The sequence below is a fragment of the Pezoporus wallicus genome, unplaced genomic scaffold (assembly GCF_028554395.1).
Source record: "Pezoporus wallicus isolate ANWC-B61680 ecotype Strahan unplaced genomic scaffold, APGP_CSIRO_Pwel_v1 contig_8047, whole genome shotgun sequence".
Classification (NCBI taxonomy): Eukaryota; Metazoa; Chordata; class Aves; order Psittaciformes; family Psittacidae; genus Pezoporus; species Pezoporus wallicus.
Window position 1 is genome coordinate 2,568,707 of NW_026639548.1, and position 20,645 is coordinate 2,589,351.

At 41.8% G+C, this 20,645-nt stretch overlaps 2 protein-coding genes and 1 non-coding gene across 18 annotated transcripts in view; all 3 read right to left on the reverse strand.

Annotated features, from left to right (window-relative positions):
- The window catches only part of EP400 (E1A binding protein p400), a 47,441-nt gene extending 42,511 nt beyond the window's left edge, over positions 1-4,930 (reverse strand). For 14 of the 16 annotated variants that reach the window (XR_008972861.1, XM_057414962.1, XM_057414967.1 and 11 more), the window contains exons 1-2: positions 3,575-4,930; positions 1,267-1,377 (exon numbers count right to left, since the gene is read on the reverse strand). Coding sequence is in view for 15 of the 16 variants with exons in the window: in XM_057414962.1 (XP_057270945.1) it covers positions 1,267-1,377; positions 3,575-4,897 (1,434 nt within the window). In the remaining variant the exon portion in view is untranslated. The remainder of the gene's footprint in view (positions 1-1,266; positions 1,378-3,574) is intronic. The other 2 variants (XM_057414965.1, XM_057414963.1) reach the window with 1 other exon arrangement.
- A 2,700-nt stretch (positions 4,931-7,630) lies between these two features.
- LOC130602211 (E1A-binding protein p400-like) lies at positions 7,631-16,719 on the reverse strand. The gene is made up of 5 exons (XM_057414844.1): positions 16,328-16,719; positions 13,185-13,371; positions 12,016-12,164; positions 8,385-8,566; positions 7,631-7,665 (listed from the first exon to the last, which is right to left on the reverse strand). The coding sequence occupies exons 1-5, from the start codon at positions 16,354-16,356 to the stop codon at positions 7,631-7,633; spliced, it is 582 nt and encodes a 193-aa protein (XP_057270827.1). The 5' UTR covers positions 16,357-16,719.
- LOC130602278 (small nucleolar RNA SNORA49) lies at positions 10,767-10,906 on the reverse strand. The gene has a single exon (XR_008972869.1). It is a non-coding gene; the product is annotated as a small nucleolar RNA SNORA49 (small nucleolar RNA).
- Positions 16,720-20,645: the final 3,926 nt, after the last annotated feature.

The window sequence follows — 20,645 nt, forward strand, 5'->3', positions numbered from 1 at the left end:
CTGACGGAAAGAGATGCTACTTTTTGTTAACCGTTTGTGCTAAAAGGTATTATCACTGTTACAGAGTTTTGTGGGGTTTCAGCATGTAGCTGCTAGTTTCTCTGAAATGGGTCTGAAATGGTATAATACTTTCAAAGGCATTTCATCATAGCTGTAGCTTGATGATAATCCTAATCACTGTAATAAATAACCTGATACAATAGTACATATTTTAAACAGCTTAGACGAAGCCTGACTACCTAAGGACACTTCCAAGACATATCAGTACTGACCACAACGAAAAGCTCTCAGTGCAAGCCCCTTTACTATGCCACTCATTTGTAAAGCATCACAGTGAACATCCCATTTGTTACACATGGAATACAACCCATTTTGCATCTCATTTAACTCTCTGTTTTCCAAAACCTAGATAAAGGCAGTATAGACTGTACAGATTCCATGGTACAGCAGAATAACTCACCCTGTAACACCTACTAAGTTACATATAATTGAGCTAAAAGGTAAATATTTAGTTGCAGAGGAATTGGGGTATATTATTTCTCAGGGTGTCTGGTAAGAGTTGAAGGTAGCTGCATAAACCCATGCTACCCTGAATTTAAAAGTTGCATCACCATTGATCCACAAAAATGTTAACTGATTTTCACATTTATTTCTTTAGTTTGTTCAGTATTCCCTTATAAAAAAAAAAAAGAAAGAAAAGAAATTGTTTAAAAGTACTTATATAATAAAAATAAGCATTTCAGTATCTTCTTCCCAACATTTATGGCAGAGCTACTGGAAAGCTGTTAGATATTAAAAGACAGAGTGTCAGAAGGTTATTATTATTGTTTAAAACATTGCAGAGAAGGGAAATCCAAAACCTTCTGAGCCATACTCAAAACCTTTAACAGATAAGGGACAAAAAAAAGAAAAGAAATTAAGAAGAAATCCACAATTACAATGCCACAGACAAAAGAATCAGTATTATCGCTATGCAGAATGCACAAATGAACCAAATGCATTAGGGAAACAAAAGACAAACAAACCAAAGTGAAAACATTCAAGCTGAAAGTTAATGAAATAAGCCAGCAACCTGGAGACAAAGATTTAACTTCCTCAAGGCTTCATTAGTACTGATGCATTTGAAGATTGCAAAGGTTTCTTTGTTTTGTTTAGATGATAAGGGATGGGCTCTTGGGAAAATTCTAATTCATCTAAGAAATATCAAATCTGAATGAAGAAAAAAAATCTGGGATGAAACTACATTTTAGAACCATTGAAAAGTACCTGAAATGGTTGCTGCTGGGATGAAAAAGCAGCAGAAACATTTGGAGGAAGCTGGGTTGCTATAGCGACAGGAGTACCAGTCTGCCCATCCTTTCCTGTCACAACCTTTACCTGAGAGAAATATTTGGGGAAAACAAAAAAAAACAAAAGAAGGGAGAATCATTTTCTTTTTAAAAGTTTTTCTTCTTTTTTTTCCAACACACTCATTTTGTACTGATGGCACCTCACTGAAGAGGGGATTATAACTACACTACCATCAGTGCAGCTTGGTTTGAGCACAGCCCGTTTTTAAGAGTTCTGTCTCACTTTTAGTAGCAGAACAGAATACAGCCTTGACTATTCACAGTGACTTCTCATCACTGGAAATGCTTCTTAAATCCTTTGAATTTAACGATTGCTGCTCCTAACAGACAACAAATCAGCATGACAGACAGTTTGAACTTAAGAGAGCTCCAACATTCATTTAAGCAATGAGCACAGTCACCATTCGCTCACCCCTTGAATTCCCAAAGCAATCAACCTTTCCAGGCAAGGGATGAAGAGCATTGCTTTAGCAGAAAGTGATAAAGAGGGGGGGAAGGGGAAATAAAACAGAAGACAACAAAAAATACAAAGAAAGAACATACTCAAAAGATGTCTTTATCTTTCAAAAGGATTCATCATTTGAAAACACATAAAGACTTTTGCTGTTGCACTTTGCAATGTTCTCCAGCAGTTAGACAGACAAGTGGCTTTCACAAACAAAAGACCCATCACAAGCAAGCAGCGAAGTGAGTACAAAAACTCCAAACCCAAAAGACCGAACGTAAAGCCTCAACTGATGTAAACTACAGTAGTGCCACTGACTTCAATGAACCTAGACAATTTACACCCGCTAAAGAGCTCTCAGTTAAAAATACCTGGTTTTTCAGCTGACAAACACACAACCCAAAAAGAACACCTAAACTGTTTGACAAAATACAAACCAGGTGAAAACAAAAAATATCCATTGCCAATAAATCACAGTAACAGGCTACAGAGAGAAATGATTCCTTCAAAATTATCAATAACAATCACAAGCAGAAATTTCCTAAACCACAAAGCAGTGAACAAATTAAACTTCAGCTGTTATACTGTTAAAATTTCCCACAAATTCCAACTGAAGATATGCTCACTAATGATTCACACCTAAGAGAGTCACCAATTTTCCCCGGAGACACTCATTTCTAACAGGTTATCTCCAAGCAGTTTGAGTTTCTCTATGTAACAGGTTTGGTTCCTTACAAACTGACATCTATATACCCATACATATTTTTACAGATTTTAAAAGGTATTTATGAGTGCCAAGTGATAGAGGCACCAGTTATATTCACCCTGTTGCAACTGCTTGCCATGTAGGCTTGCAGGTAGGCTCTGCACAAAACAAGCACTGCTCCAGAACCCGCAGGGTGTTTCGGTCAAGAGCTATACGCATGGATACAAACGTGTAGAAGCTGCACAGCATGTGTCTTTGGCAAGCTTATTTCAAGCCCTTTGCCATTAATAAACAGTGAATTCAAGTTAGCAATTTTAAACCTTTGCATAAATAACAACGTTAACTTGTTAATGTCCAATCCAGTCTGTAAGTGCTGTTTGTTTGATCAGCTAGACTGCACAGAGCTCTAAGACAGCCAAAGTAACCTGATTCATTACTATGGACCTATATACATCATGATTCACATGTTCTCTCTATGTAATTAGATTAATTCAGGTCTTTGTTGGCTACAGCAACACTGAACTTCAGTAACATCTATGGTTACAAGTCACACCACTCAAAGGTTAACCTCTTACAAGACTGCTCATTCTTTTCCGGTCTACGCAACTCTAGTAAAGTGAAATTCAGTCTACGATTCCTACTCATACTCATTCTGATAGCTTAAAACAGCTTCCACACCAATGCCATTTTTTATGTGGTGGTTTACATACTAACTAGGACAGCAAAAGCTCCTTTCACCTCCCTATCCTTTTCCTTTTAAACACATGCATCTAACAGCATGCTCAAGCCAACCCGTTTGTTCACACTACCCAGCAGAACTGCATCCTCTCAGACCAACTATTTAAAGGAAAAGTGCCGTACTTCATCAAGTACAAACGACTTTTCAGGTACTGTCACATTCTCCAGTACTCCACAATCCTGGTGCCACAACTTCATAGAATCACAGAATAGTTAGGGTTGGAAAGGACCTTAAGATCATCCAGTTCCAACCCCCCTGCCATGGGCAGGGACACCTCACACTAAACCATGCCACCCAAGACTCCGTCCAAAAAATAAGTTTAACAGATTTCTTACCTCATCATTGATGACCTCAGATTGTTCTTCCTCTTCTTCCTCCTCCAGATCCAAGTCATTTTGCCTCAGGTATGCTTGCAGTGGAACACAATGTTTCTTCTTAAAAGCCAAAAAGTCCATCATATTCCCTTGAAGATGTTGCAGGAAAAACAGCTCAATCAAACATTCCTTAAAAGTTTCCTTAAGAATTTCCATCTGTTTGTGGTGATGATCCAAACATTGTTTTCTCATTTGAGCAGTCTCTTGGTTGGCAGGAGGAATCTCTTCCAATTTTTTGGGTTGTTTTTTCACTGCCGTGTTAACCGTAGGAGTAAGAGGAAGACTCGACAGCCCTTGTGGTACAGTGGCCCGTGAAGGACTTGTGGGAGGAGGTGGTGATGTCATTCCAAATGCACTAGGTCCTCCAACCCCTGCTATCAAGCCACCAGAAGTCCTGTCATATCCAATGGGTCTACCCAGCTGCTGTCCTTGAAGCACTTGCTGCTGCTGCTGCATCAGTTGCCCTTGGATGATATTGCTGATTTGGGGGGGCAAGCTGGTCGTCGTAATATGGCCCGGGCTAGTCAAAGATTGCATGTTTGCTCCGCTAGCTACAGGGCTTTGAGGACCGAGATGATGGATGGTGCCACCAGACTGCGAATGAGGCTGTGAAAGCCTTCGTTCCCTTACCGTAGCGGGTGTTCCAGAAGATGGAAGCTGTACTTGTGCAGCAGCTCCTTGAGCAATCTGTGCAATTCCTGGTCCTTCTTGATACACAAAGTGTCCGCCATTTGAAGGACTCAAGCTGATTTGTCTCACAAGCACGCTAGCATCCACAAATCCTCTTGTGGGGCTCTGGCTGCACATTCCCAAGCCAGAGCCTGGAGTGCCTGCCCGAACACTTGGTAACGTTTGCACTGGCACAGGGTTAGGCTGTGTAGGGCTTTGAGACTGAACTTGTTGAGGCAGCGGTGAAGTGACTTGAATGTAGGAAGGAGACCCATGCTCAAACCGCCTCTGCTGAGGACTGAACTGAAAACTAGGTGATGTTGGGTTTGGAATTGGCAATGGGGTGAGTGTTATCTGCTGGTTTCCTGAAGCCACCGGTCCAACGTTCTGCAGAGTGATGTTCACATTCTGCCCAGCCACTGGACTTCGGCTCATTATAAACTGCTGTATTTGGTAACTGGGGGACTGGGGTGCAGATGGACTTGCAGAAGGTGCAAAAGAAGCTGCAGGGGACTGGGGTAGGTTTGCCTGTTGCTCTTCTCCCTCACTGCCTGTGAAGGACCTGGACCTCTGGAGCTGGCGCTGGGCATTCTGAGGGCCATTACCATGATGCATTCTCACTGCTCTAGGTGTTTCTTACAGTATACACTAAAGAAATACAACAAAAACAGAAATTTAGGGAAGGTAAAAGTATTTCTGCAACTGAAACTCTGTAGTTACTATTTAAAGAGTATCTTATTGTTAGAACTTGGCTATTCTGTCTTGGCAGTTGCTTAAATATGTACTTAACTTCTCCAAAACCCTCAGCACCACAAAGCTCACTTAAGTCCCTCACATATCTTTACCTAACAAAGAGCTATTGAAGAACTTTACAAATTATATGTTCTGTGAAACTTGAAGAATCAACAGTCTCTGGCATCAAAAGTATCTCTTTTTTGCATTCGTTATTCTAAATGTTCCAGTACTTTTAACACTTAACATAACGTTCCTGAATACGCAACAGTTGCTTAAAATGTACTATGTTTCTTCATCAATAACTAAAAATACAATTAAAATGGACACAGACTACTCAACTTTATTGCTCTAGCTAGTGAAGAAAAAGTGCACAATGAAAAATCTTCAAATGATCGAGATGTCTGAAAAAGCATTGTACTTGATATTTAAATCAGCTTTCTCCCCTTTAAAGAGATGAAAATTAATGCAAACCTGCATGTCATTTAGAATGCCATTTATTGACCCAAGCTATCCCCAAATCAAAAAACATTCTGGTTTTGTATTTCAATCGCTCACAAAAACTCCACTGATGCGAGCTGACAGGTACATTCAGTGCTGGGTGTCACATAGCAGCGGCAGAAAAAGGGAAAATGAAACGTGATTTTTGTTTGTTCAAAACCTCCCTTGTGTTTTGAAAACACGAGTTTCACTTTCGGTATTTCAGGGCAAACACACTTACAAGTACACCGCCATTCGTCTTTGCTCCTTACTCCAAGTTGGTTACAAGTGGCAACAGCACGGCTGGGAAGGGACGCGGTGCAGCGGTGACTGCCTCGCTCCTCGACTGCTGCTGCTGTGGCAGCGAACACACACAACTCCTCCGCTTCCCTCTCCTGGGCTATATGCATCTACTAGTAGTTCCATCCACGCAAGCCCTGAGGATGGAGAGATTCATTCCCTTGTCCACGTGAAAGAGTGGAAGCAGAGCAGCACTGTCACACACGTGCTAGCTAAGAGGGAAGACCCCATACATGGGTACCAGTGAGGTACCTCGGGGCGCAGCCTGCACACTGACTAACACACAGCTCCGGGCGGGCTCTGCCGCTCCTCGGATCTCGAACCTAAGCAGAGCGGGAAGGGAAAAAGAGATTCCACTCCTCACAGGCACCTTTTCCAAGAGATTTAATAACACTGCAATACTTCGCGGTATTGTGACTCTTTCACGGCACTAATATCAAATAATTAAGATTCAAATGATACCAGCTATCGCCGGTAACAAGGTCTTATTATTTTAATTACCTATACCTCGCTAACGTTTACTGCCCGAGTGAAAACACTTAATTAATTACACGCTGATAAGGAAGCGCACTGCCGGCCGCCGCCTGCCCGGGGAGCAGGGATCGCCTTTTGTGTGCCACAACTGAACTAAACGAACGGCCCGGGGCCCGCCCGGGCCCAGCGCGACGCAGCCCGGCCCAGCGCACCCGGCCCCGCCGCGAGCCGGCGCCCCAAGCTGGCGAGGGGCTTCTTCCGCCGAGAGCGGCCCCCAGCGCCCCGGGCGGCACCACCACAACCCCGCCAGGACGCGGCCGGCCCTGTCCGCCCACCCCAGCGGCGGCGAGGGGAAGGCCTGTTCCTCCGCGGCCGCCCCCCCCCGCCCGCCGCCGGGACCGGCGCCGCCGGGCCTCGGGCCCGAGGCCTGTGCGGGGCCGGAGAATGGGGGGATGTGTGTGAGGAGCGGGGCCCGGCCGCCCCCCCTGCCCCTCCGCGCCCGCGGGCCCCACTTACCGCGGGCGCCGGGGCCAGAGTTTCCATTCGCTCCTGGCAGGAAGCGGGGGCGGGGGGCGGCCGGAGCCGCAGCCGCTACCAGCGCCGGCAGGAGACAAACCGCGCCTCCTGCGCCCCGCTCCCGCACCGCGCCTGCGCCGCTGCCCGCCCCCCGCGCTCCGCGCCTGCGCCGCACACAGCGCATGCGCGCAGCCGCACGGCTCGCCGCGGTGCTGACGGACCCGCGCGCCGCTGTCGGCAGTGGTTTATGTCGCGACAGAGAGTATGGCTTCGGCGGGAAATGGGGCTCAGCACATGGAGGAACGAGGCTCGGGGACAAGGGTAGAAAGCTAACTTTTATTGCAGTGCGGATATGGGAGCGTAATGACCACTGGAAGAGAGTAATTGCCGCCCGCGCAGGTAATAGCGCTGCCCCTTTTCTGCAAGATTTAGTGTTAAAAATACACAGAGAAAATCTGGCTAAAGGATGAACAATAGATTGCTCACCTGGAGCACAGGCAAGGAAATCCTCACAGTGCAAAGGCAGGAATGCAGAAGGGAGGGAAAAAGTAGCTTAGTGCTACTGTTACTTACAATAAATATTGAAAAAAACGTAAACCAACAATTGCAGAATAGTTCAGCAATAAAGAAAATACAACTTGCACCTGTTCAGTAGTGACACTCAGCTCCCATTTAAAACCAGGCATCTCGCTGTTCTTAACACCACAACTGAAGAAGTGATGTGGGCTGAATCCCGGCAGTATGCAAGCATTGCTTTCCAGGGTTTGACATACACTAGCAGCTGGGCATCAGAGTAACTTCTACACTGAGTTCATCGCTGCCAAAGAAGTTACTGTGGTCTGAGGATTAGGACTGGTCCTTGGAAGTCCTGGTAAATAAATCTAAAATGAAATTTTAGGTGAATATTTGTTACAAGCTCAAAGTACAGAGATCAAACTGTCTTAAGACAAAATGGAAAATAAGTGACACTATGCAAAGATGAGAGTGTTTAAAATTCTATGTAGAAGATAGGTTGAGAAAGTTGGGGCTGTTCAGCCTGGAGAAGAGAAGGCTGCGTGGAGACCTCATAGCAGCCTTCCAGTGTCTGAAGGGGGCTTATAAGGATGCTGGGGAGGGACTCTTCATTAGGGACTGTAGTGACAGGACAAGGGGTAATGGGTTAAAACTTAAACAGGGGAAGTTTAGATTGGATATAAGGAAGAAATTCTTTCCTATTAGGGTGGTGAGGCACTGGAATGGGTTGCCTAGGGAAGTTGTGAATGCTCCATCCCTGGCGGTGTTCAAGGCCGGATTGGACAGAGCCTTGGGTGACATGGTTTAGTGTGAGGTGTCCCTGCCCACGGCAGGGGGGGTTGGAACTGGATGATCTTAAGGTCCTTTCCAACCCTAACTATTCTATGATTCTAAAATCAATTGCACATAAGTAATACAACATCTGGGGATATACTATTTTCTAAAGAGTAGAGGATTTCGTAAAAGACTATTCCCCCATCATTTTCACTTATTTTCAGTAAATTTTAAAGTAAGCAACACTAGTAAAGATTTAAGAATTAATTTTCAATAGCAAAATGTGAATTTAAAACTACAAGTAAAAGGTTACCTGATATGAGTGGAGTCACCAAACGCATCTGCACAGTTGTCCTTGGATCGACGGTTACAACTGGTTCTGTCAACTGCTGCTGCTTGAAGAAAAAGGCCGGGTGTTGTGGGCTCTGGGTGTGCTGGGACCAGGGACAGTTGTGGTAAAACAGGTATGGCTGGAGATACTGTATGTCCCAAGGCCTGTAAGTGTCATCAAACACAGTGTATTCTTAACATTTACATGTGTTCCAAAGTGTTAACAAAAGAGGACGTGAAGTTTTAAGAAATTCTTTCAAATGAGTGAGATACACACACTGAAAAAGTATCATTATATTAGTATCATAAAATGACATTTGTTCCGGTCTATATATAGAATGCCTTTTTCAGCATCATTAAATCCATTCTGGGATGAAGCCCAAAATCCTGATTCTTTAAGAAAGAGCTTGTCTGTAATTAAGTTTTGAATAGTATTCTTATATCCATGAGCAAGAGTCTATTTTTTAAGTAACATTAAATTCCACCACCTCAGCTCGGTTAGAATAAAATGCTCCCATTACTCAGTGTCCCAGTTCTCCAGATTTGCTGAGAGTCCTACACACAGCCTCACCAAAGTCAAAACAGATGCTATAAGTGTACATGAATCCAGGCTTGCAGATTCATTTAGCTGTGAGGAACGTATTTCTCTGCCTACTGTGTTTCCCCCTGTGGTTGACACTGGGTTGGGATTTGCTCCACTGTTCCTCTTGCTTCTGACTAGGCTGTTGCTCCAGTTTTATTTCAGGCAATGCCTACGACAACAGAAACAGATGGAAAGGCGGGGACGGACCACAGCAGTAGGCTTCTTTTGAATTATTTCAGTAGATAAAAACCACGGCCATGAAGTCATGTAAAGATTCATCCTGGAATTATTTCCTAATTGTCTGTACCAACAATTGTGACAGAAAATTCTGACCTGACAAAAAATTATTATATAGCAGGGTTGCCTGCTTTGACATTGCTAAAATACCAAGAAATGAGACAACCACAGAAGTGGTGTTACCAAACACTAACAGCAATGAGGAATTTAAAATAGAGGAAAGAAACCTCAAAACAAACAGAAAAACAAACAGAAACCCCGGTCTTCACAATGTAATGCACATCTCAAGCTCACCTTTCCTCCTGGATCTGCAAGTGCTTTTATGTAACAATTTTGACATTGCTTCGGGAAGCCATAAACATAGTTACAAGTGTTAAAGACATGGCAGACAAAGTCCTAGTTTGCTGTCTCTGCTGGTGACACAATAGCAAGGTTTCAAGGAAGTGTCTGTAACTGTTTTGCAGCCTAGGAGGCAGAGAGAAATCACCCCAGTGTAACGTCTCAATTAAATGCTTTTCTTGTGTGCACAGGCATGTGTAACCCTTAATTGAGGTCTAACCATGCTGTCATAAACTTTGAAGTAAAAAGTTTTTGAAGTCAAAATAAACAAAGCACCATCTTACTTTGAACAGCACCGAGTCTTCAGCAGTTAGCCATGCAGGATCATGTTGACCACTGTCAGCAGCTGACTTGACGACAGCTAACAAAGGTCTCACAAAATGCGTTTTCTGTTTTATCCAGAGGAGTGTCTTCTGAGCTTTGCTCTTCTGTCTTGTTTTCAATATTCTTCGAGTCATCTGGCCAAAAAGGGAAGGTGGAGGAACAACTGTCCTTCTATGGCAATGCTTCTTTTCTCTCAGTTGAAGCTAAGTGGCAGGACAAAGTTATTATGTCTGTCAAAAAGCAAAGACTTGGAGATCCCTTATGTTACCATGCTATAAGTATTTTGTCTGGTGTATGTTAAGAGTTCCTCTTTCACTTCTTCTGAAGTGTTTTGCGCCTCGTTGGCATGCTGATATTCCCATTTTATATTTGTGGGTTTTAACTCCTTTTAGGAAGAAAATTTGTACACTTTAAAATATTAGTACATTTCACAATAACTATACTAACAATGGTACATTGCCACTGACCTGAGTCACACCTTTTACAGGCTAACAGGCATAGTAAAGTTAATTAAACTGAATTTTAATTCCTTTTGCTTGCAAATAACAGCACCATAATTAAGATAGAAAAGAGATCTAAGGACCAAAAATCCGACATTCCCCTCATGTCACACCAATATCACTGAGAATAGGCTCCTTCCATTTACCTAACTGGAAAACAAGAGAATACCATTGCAGTTACTATGCACACTGACTGAGTTATTATGCTGTGTGTGCTTCGTCGTTTTTATTGTCTACAGACTAAATTGAATCCCTTCTATTGTGCTGCCTTGTTTTGCTTTAAGGCAAAGTATTCCTTCATGTTTTCTACTGCATCTGGCAGAAATCATAACAATGCAACTTGAAACAAAAAATAGGAAAAGAACGACTTCACTATATTGTTAATGTTTGCTCAAATTGTAGGCCCCAGAGGGTACTGAAAATCGTACTGGGGAGGGAAATGAACATGCTTTCAATTTATCCTCAGGCAATGCCAGGGCACTCTACAAAAAAGCAAAAGCCCCTGGAGTAAGGCTGAGGAAGTGCCAACATAAAAGCAGCAACTACACTTATAGTACTAACAATGTAGATAGCTACAGATAATGAAAGCCAAAGCAATTATGAAATTGTGAAATATTGTGAAATAAAGCATCTGTATTTCAAACACAAATTACTCATAAATGTAGGACAACTAGTGGCATGCCTCTTGGAAACACCCCGGATGCCTCATCAAATAGTAATATGACTGACATATTTCATATATAATTACATATTTGTGTGACAGCTACATACATAATTTGCTTAAATAACTAATAAAATTATGCAAATTAATTTTGCAAATGTATTAAACTTCCCTTTACCATTTTCCCTCCTGCTATGAGCATATATTAACTATTATCTTGAGCAAGAGGTCCTCTTACCAGATGATGCCAACTGTGAGCACCACTCTCATTAACTCTTACATATGTGAGAAAATGGATGTTCAAGAAAAGCTCCAGTATAATCAAGCACTAGAATCATCTGCATCAAAATCAATACACGATGTCCTCTTGATTTCAGCTTCCAAAACAAGGCAGCCAGAGCTTTCATCTTGCCTGTTTATGAAATAAGAACTTGTAGGTTCTGCAGATAGCATTCAACAGTTAGAAAAAGCACATTCACACAGTTATAACAAGTGGTAGGGGTTTTATACCTGAATCCGCAGGTATAAAAAAAACAGGTGTAAAAATGCTGCACCAGTCAGGGATCTGGAAACTGTAGAAAATGAGGCCTTGCTACCTGCTGCATTTAATGGAGTAGGGAAGTATCTGTTCCTTTAGATTAAACTTCAAGACCTTTTTCTTCAAGACCTTTACATATAACCATTTAATGGGTGTATGTATAAGGAGGAGTTACTACATACAAATTCAGAGGAGCAACAGCCACTGCTAGCAATACTCACAGATCTCTATAAAATGAACCAAAACTTTAATAAACTAATTTTTAACAGCTTGGCCTATTAGCTACTCAAAAACAGTAATAAAGAAGGTATCTGCATGGAAGCATAAAGGACAGGCTAAAGGTAATTAAAAGTAACCTGGTAGATGAAGTCTATACATATTACTTGCTTTCACCTGTTACTTAAACAAATCAGTCACTGGACCGCTGCATACCTGTTTGGTTTGAGCTTCACTGGGGATGAAGGAGAACAGCAGATCTCTTCAATAAGCTTCCTGGTTATCTTCAGTTTCAGCAGTATTTGTGCTTTGTAAGTAGTTTGGTGTTCAATCCCAATCACATCAAAGACAGACTGGTCTGCATGCTTAAGTTATAAAAACCAAACAAACCAACCCCTCGACCTAAAGAAATATTCAACCATTCAGTTGCAGTAAAAAAAGGTAACAGTACTACATTATCTGAGAATGATTAAAAAGCTCAGAGCTGATGCCAGAATCAAACCAAAATGTGGAAGAACGTTGTAAAGTGTTATGTGATTTTGCAGAGAGCAGCTGTCATTACTTTAAAAGGTTTCAGCAACCTACACCATGAAATTAGAGCATTATGCTCATGTTACCAGAGTCTAAACCAGGATGGCACCTCAAGTTACAAGCTCTGCAATTAATTCAATGCTTGTGATTAAAGTATTTGTCTTTGTAGAACTGACATTCCAGACTCATCCATTCCCACTTTGATACGTTAACACTACTTCCTTCACAAGTCTTGGACACTTACCCTGTCCACCCACCCCCAAATGATTTCCCCAAGTGGCTCAAAGGAGTAATTATTTGAAGTTCCCAGGACACACAATGCTACTGTTGCAGCTTTGTCCAGTTTTCCTTAAACAGGTAGTATGGCTGGAATCACTAGAAAAAAACAGATTAAACCCCTTGCAATGTAACTTTTAACAGGCTATAGTTGAAACTGAATTGTGGAATCTGACACAGCCTCTCATCTGCAGAGCTGTACACAGTTTAACTATGCCCTTACTACTCCTCAGGACAGGGTAAGAATTACATCTGTCCCTTGATTTCAAGACCCATCAGTTTAGGTTAATTGAGAACTTAAAGCAAAACTAGAAAATGTTGCAAAACCAGAAAATGTGGCAAAACAGCCTGACCTTCTTTGAGAAGTATAGCATATTCTCAGCACACCTGCTAAATCCAGTACTACCATAAAGTCAATGGTTATACATAATCTTGGTAGTTGCTTCTGAATATAAATTAATTGGCAACACAGAGTTAAATATTTAAATGGAACCTGAACTATGTGTAAGAAGTTTTATGTCCTAAGCCCCCAGCTCTCCCAGTCAATTCAAACACAAGAGAATTACTTCCCTACTCACCTTCCAAAGATCCCATTCTAATGCATTCAGCACTAGAGAAGCAATTGTAAACTCCAGCATGTCTAATACACAGGAAGAACTTGGAAGCCAAGGACTTAACGGATCAGGATGATTACACACCCTGAGCATCTGCGTCAGAACATGGAGGACGCCGACAAAGTGCCCACTTCTGAGATATTCTTGAGTTCTGTTATTTAAAATGAAAATGTAATTTAAATTATCTTTTAAAAAACCCAGTGCTTTTTAGGAGCTTAGGTATTTCTGCACACTCGCTTTGTTTTTCTGAATAAATCTGATAACACCAAGTTATCAAACACAGAAAAGTATGTTTAAAAATGCAGTCTTCCACTCCTCCAGCTTCTCTCACATTCACACAAACATTTAATAATTTACAGAATATATTCTGATTTTAAATCTCACACTTCTCAAATAGCCACTCTATTTCAAACTGAAATTACAGCAGATAGTATATGAAACACATTGTCAATATTGAGGTCTTTTTTCAAAATGCCTGAATAAATATAACTTTAAAATACCAATTTCACTGGGAAATACAAACTAGACATATCAGAAAAGCAATGTAACCATATAACCTAAGATATGCAGTTCCTAAATAACTGAAGAACTAAATTTAGACAAAACCTGTGATGCATGATCAATTGCCCAAGTTATAAATACTTTGTCCCATATATAGTAATTGAAGATTATGGGCTATTTATGTTTCTTTTTACCTTGTAAAATCACTTGATATAAATAAATAAACACAAGAGGAAGAAAATGCTGAATGCAATTGCCACTTAGTGTAAAACATGATTAGCCTGCACAACACTACGCTTATGCCAATGAGCTTTAATGTGGGCTTTAGGAGTGCCCATGACTAACTTAGAAACAACACGTCAGCAAACAAGCTCTATTATTGTAACTGGAACAGTTCCTAACTTTAACGATGAATGACCACCCTCAACAGATGGACCTTGGTTGAGACAAGATGTCTTCATACATTGACTTTTGCTGATCAGAAAGAGTACATGTAAGCACGTGGTAGTATTTTCTTGGTAACAGCTTCTCAATGTGAATTTTGGACCTCTGCAAAATGAATGACTGCATTACCCAAAATAATAGAATGCAATGATTTCCTAGTTTTATTTCCTCAGAGAAAGATACTAGAGTTAAGACACTATCCTCAAGGGAGATGTACTCTGTAGTCTTACTGCAACTCTCTGGTAATGATCTTTATTCCCCTCCACAGAAGCTACTTCCATAAAATCCAGATAGATTTGGGAAATCCCTGAAATCAGGAAACTGGCAATGGCCCACACATCTTTTAAGGCAGTAGGCAAAAGTATATCCATCAAGAGTAAACAATGATGACTGCAGATAATTAAAATAATAATTAAGATCTATTTCATAACTTAATTAGATCACAGCAAAGAAAAAATTAAACCCTGTCATTTTAAACACTGCAGTTGTTTCAGAAAGTAACTGATGGACAAAAGCAATAAGAAAAATTCGAATGAATACTTCAGACCTCTGGAGATTGAATATTGCATCCCAGCGCTCCTGTGTCAGATTGTTACCATTCTGCCTTTCATCTAAAACTAGGTACCTGCATTGTACTTTCATGAATGCTTCACAGTCTTTAAAGAATTGCTTGCAGGAGGAAGGTCTTGGGGTTAGTCCATTCCTGCAATGTAAAACCACAAAATCCTAAAGGCTTTCTTTGATGGCTTTAATAGCAGAGATTATTGTTTCCTCCTCTAGGATTAGATTGAGAATTGCTGGTCAGCAAAGCAACTTTTATTGGGGAATACCAAACTCTGCTTATGAACCAGTACTTATGAAATAAGAAAATAGCTTCATTTTTCCAGTATGCTCACAACAAAAGAGAGAAGAAACAAGTTGTGAAATGACTATGCTGAAGTTTTTAATCACAATGGTATAACCATAACTCAGGCTGATATTTTCCTTGTGTACTAGTTACACTACCCAGTACATTGTTCCACAATACCCATCTTCTTCAAAAAAGTTCTCATGGGTTTCCAAGATGCAGAAGAATTTTCAAAGCAGGACACAAGCATTTCAGTTCAAATCTCCCACTTCAGCACATTCAAGTTTTGTGAAACAACAAGAACAGAACCCCAGTTACCTACAGAGATAAAAGGTACAGCATGATAGGAAATGACTGCATAACACTTCAGAGTTACAATAAAAGGCAAATGTGTGTATCTCGACAACATGCACTAACAATGAAAGGAATTGCATATTTTTTTACAAGATTTATTCCAGATACTTTTCTTTAAACTATACATATTAAAAGCAATTATTTTTTCTCCTGTTACAGAAAATGCATTCAACCAATGAACTGTTAAAAATACAGATTTATAAAACAAAAGAGCTATAATATTTCATACCTTCATTATATGCCAGGTGTGCAAAAAAAAGCAACAACTTGCACTGTTTTTCCAAGTCCAGGTTCATCAGCCAGCATGCCATTGAGATTTATCTTATACGGCTTTACCAACTACTCCAGCCCAGACTTTCATAGACTCTAAGACTGGTATGATTTGAGCACTGCTTCTGGGTAACAGCACTTCTGCAGCAGCAGCAGCATCTGCTAAATCTGGCACATATTTCTCTATAGTAAATGTGAGAAGTTCTGGAAGTACCACTTCCTTCTGAAGGTTCTCTTTCTTAATCAGTCTCTTATTTCTGCACAAAACAATAAAAATCATAGTGCTGCCATATCCAAGACGAATCATTCATTCACAGATTTGATGCTATCTACAGTTAATTCAGCATCTAAAGAACATAAGAATTCTACCCTAAAGAATATTGTAAGTTTGTAAAATCTTACAGTAAAAAGGGCAAAAACCTACATAAAGAGGGCAATCTGCAGGTGCACACATGAATTCAGTCTCATTCGTGGCTCACAAGGGACGTAAAACTAACCCAGATACAAACAAGAGCTCAGCAACAAAAAGTCTTTATAAAAGCTTTAGTAAGCTACAGGAAGTTAGCAAGCTAGAGAAAGGAGATATTTATGACTAAAAACTAAGATTGAAATAATAGCTCCTAAATATTCATTTTGGTAGGCTTATACTACCAGTATGCAAAAGTTAAAAAAAGGTCAAAGTCCTTATTACCTGGTTTTGACATGTTCTGTGAGTTTCATGCTGTCTTCTTCCTTTCTTCTAACTCTACTTGCAGTTTTAAAGCTACCACCTAAAACGGACAGAGGGGTGGGGGAGAACAGCAGAAGGAAATGACAAATATGAACATATTCAGCTTCAAATATAGCTATGAATTACTAAACAATTCTTCAATAGCAAGTCAGACCTCAAGTAGGGCTACAATGCAGAGCACTCGAAGAAAAACATAGCGTGTACAAAACTGACCATGAATAGAAGTCATCAGATAACAAGCGAGAGCTACCTGAGAATACCTCACATCAAAACTCAAATGTCTGCAGTGAGCCAGCTGCACCAGCTAGGATTAGCGAAGCACTCTCCTTCATGACATATAAGGCCTGAAATTATTCATGAAGCTATATTTACCTCCAGATAACATTCACTACGTGAGCTGAGCAAATGACATAAATGAACAGAGATGTTCACAGAAGTAAAATTTCAAGGGAAACTAGCAGAAGTGCCAAAAAATTAATCTTGTCTAGACTTTCTTAATGAGACAGGTGTTACTGTTTCTGAGGATACTCTCTTCCCAGTATTCAGACAGACTATTTAATGGTACGGAATAGACAACAACAGCAATGACAACTCATAAAAAACAGATGTTCAAAGCCACGTACACAATAATATGCAAACCTGATACTTGTTTTTTTTACAGGAGCTGGAGTCGGTACCAAAGTCACAGCCTGCTCGTTGTACCTGCTGAAGAAAAGCTGGGCTCCCACTCTGCAGAACAGGTAAGGAATTATGCAAACTTGACAAGTTTGGCCCATTTTGCTGTTGATTTTGCTCCTGGCTAATCTGTTGAGCCACTTGAGGAACAGAAGTCATCCCACCTATAGAGAAACTTCGAACAATTATGATTTCAGTAATTAAAATAGTAGAATATCAAAAAGAACCAAAGAAATTGGCAATACAGACTGTTACATAGCTGGCCAAATCAACTTTCTACCATACCACAGTAAAACTGCACACCTAAAAGCTATAAAGATGCAAATCAATCAGCGTGCCAATTGTCTAGAATGTACTTACCAGCTCTTTAATTTAACAACACAAAGATTATTTCTAACAACATCCTCCAGAGAGGTGCCAGCAGGGCAACCAACCTTCATCAGGGCATCAAATGACCAAAAAGGAAAGGTTTCATGCAACAACATTAATTAAACAACAAATTAGGTACAGAGGGTGCAAACTTAAGCCCAGTGCGTGAAAACAAGATGTGCAGTGCTCACTAATATATTTCTTCAGTGCTTTCTAATATATTCTCCACAGAGTTTTTAAATGATGTAATAATTGCTATTAGATATAATGCTACACTTACAGAAAAGCTTATTAAAGCAATTATCTTTAATTACAAAGCTTAAAACTTACATTTAATTATACATACTCTATCACAAATGAGTAATATAAGTACTAGATGTACCAGCATTACTTTAAAGGTTGTGACAACTTTTTTAAAGCTGTTATCAAGGCTAATTATGAGTCTCTACATGAAGTACTATTTTGGAACTAAAATAAAGTTAACTAAATAAAGTAGTTGTTATCAATACAATAATGCATCAGTCTACCACTTCCAAAGCTCTATTCACATTTACCTTTGAATTCACTCTTTATTTTGCTATGAAACTGTTTTTATGCTCCCAGAATTGCTTTTTGCCCAACTTTTTAGAAAGAGAGCCCATCTCAATGGTTATTAACCTTTTAACTCGGTTTAACCACTTGAATCCTTTACCATTCCAGTAGATTTATCCAGTTACTTTGCTTCTATCAGTCGGAGACAGAGGATTCCTGCAGCACATAGTGAGTCTTGGCTGGGTACATAGGTACTTCGAAGGGACAGTCAACAAATGCTTCAGGCTTTCTCCAGCCCATAGAGGCATGGTGTTGAGACTGAGGGAGGACAGTCCCCTCGCACGCAGCCATACTCTGGAGATGATGGAAGCTGGAACAACGGAGTGATGCCTGGCATCACTAAAGCAGTTCCCTGACCTCTCATTTCCTGAAACACTGTCGTTTGAGGGGCAGCATGATTTGTAAGTACATTACAGCCATGTATTAACACATTATATTTGTAATTAATATAAACCCAGGCAGGGTTTAAACGCTGCCTTGAGAACGCTGTACCGCCAGGCCAGGCTGCGAAGAAGCTCCAGCGCGAAGATAAAGTTATCGGGATGTACAGGGACAATTCGGTACCGACCCTCTGCTCGGCGCCGCAGACCCGCTCCCTGCAGCCTTCCGGTCAGGAGCGTCCTGACAGGCTCCGTGCTGACCCTGCCGCCGACACGGGGGCTGCGGTGCCCAGCGGGGAGGATGCAGTTTAGTGACCGCCTCGGCACTCACCGGGCCGCCGGACCATGCCCGTAGCCCCGCTCGGGGTCCCGTTCGCGCCTCAGCATACACCCAGGCCCCGCCTGCGGCCGCTCCTGCGGTGCCGTTACCCGCCCCTCAACTCGCCTGGCCCCGCCACCGCAGCGCCCCCTCACGGCCGCGGCCCCGCCGCGCTCAGCGGAGCCATCCCCGCCTCACCTGAGGGGGGACATCCCACCCGCACAGGGGTGCGGCGCCGCGCTGGGCGCATGCGCGGAGCGGGTTCGTTCCGCATGGCGCGGTCAAGTGGGACCGGGGCAGTGGCGGAGGATCCCCGTGTCCCTGCGGGAATCCGTTTCCTCTCCCCCCATGAAGCTCACAAGCCGCATCCCACAGCCACACGCGGGGCAGGTCCGTGTGCAAGCCCCTGAGAGGGGCTGTGCGGGAGGCACCCGAGCCCTTCAGGCCTCTGCCCACCACAGCGCTCCGGCTGCTCTCTGCCCCTGAACGCTGCCCATGCCGAGAGCTTTCAAAGGGTCCCCTTTAGAATTTAGACCACTTCTGTATAGTGGTGGTGGTCAAGTATTTTATGGAGCTCCTGGTCCAAAACTGGAGTTGAAATACCAAACAATCCCCTTGAAATAAACCAGCACATACCAAGAGGTAAGAAATACCCTTTTTAATTATTATTACTAGTTTGTTTTCTCCAAAGGCTATAAATAGAAGATTTTGCTGATTTCATCTGAGATACATGTCCGTTTGGGGCCCTTTATTATAAGCAAATAAGGGCAGGGGTGTTTGTTAGATTGAAAGGGATACAAAGAGTTTTGGATAGAAGACTAATGCGAGATTAGGTCAATGGTATGAAGCAGCATGGGGCAGAGATGAAAATCTAGGTAGAGTCCCTCTCCAGAACACTTTTACACACTGCTCTTATAAAATAGAGGTAGGCCTTAAAGATAAAATAAAAAGCTCTGATTAAAACCCAGATAAAACAAACAACTGAATTCCTTTTCAAAGGTCACCTGTGCCCTGGCAGGTCAAAACAAATTCCAGAATAAGCCATAAAATTAGAGGCTTTGGGCAGGAACCACTGAACGACCACTCATTTTCAGTAACTATACAGACCCAGCTCGGGAAGTGTATCAGGTGCTTGTAGTAATACCCAAATGCTTAGGGAGTCTTGTTCCATCCCTTCCAAAAGTGTTCTATAGGCAGGCAGGCAGGGCAGGAGGGCTGCTGCCTTAACTTGTTTTTTCTTCTACTACCTCCACAGAGAGCTGGAAACATGACCCACAAGTGAAACCACAGTGGGGACAGGAAAGCAAGAACTCCATAGTACACAGAACCCCAAACCACAGAAAATTACACCTCATTCCCAAAGGAAGACAGAGTTTCCCATATTATTGCACACATTCTGAGCAGCTTGATAGGAATTAAGAGTTCACGCACAGAGAATGAATGCAGGCAGCACCATTCCTTTCACGCATACCAAGTTGATTCAACCCCAAGTCTAGCAGATGACTGGATAGTTTCCACTAAAACCAGAAATACTAAACCAGCAGCAACACATTTAGTGATCCACCACAGGCAACACTAGAACATCCATGGCTGCACGCTCTGAATTGCAGTCTTAACATACACCATCTCTTCTCAACTATAGGTGTGGATCCACACCTGTGGAAACACACAGCTGTGGATCTATATTCTTGAGTTTGCCCAAGCACATGGGCAATACTCCCAAAGGCAAGGTCTCATATTGAAATACATGGTTCAATCCATCTTCTGAAATTAAGATCCGTCACTAAGGAATCATTTCTTTCAGACTTGCAAAGCTTTAGAGGATGCAGAAAGCTTGTTTCAATCCTAACAGAACTCGCAGCAGACAACATGATAACGAGTTTCTAACCGTGCATGTTATTCCACCGGAAAGTCATGGAAGACATGGAAAATAAAAGCTTAAGGA

Coding starts and splice junctions, on each gene's coding strand:
- LOC130602211 (XM_057414844.1), bottom strand. CDS start 16,356: ATGAAACTCACAGAACATGTCAAAACCAG. Junction 13,372..16,327: donor ACAGAACATGTCAAAACCAG/GTAATAAGGACT, acceptor TTTAAATAACAG/AACTCAAGAATATCTCAGAA. Junction 7,666..8,384: donor GGTGACTCCACTCATATCAG/GTAACCTTTTAC, acceptor ATTTCATTTTAG/ATTTATTTACCAGGACTTCC.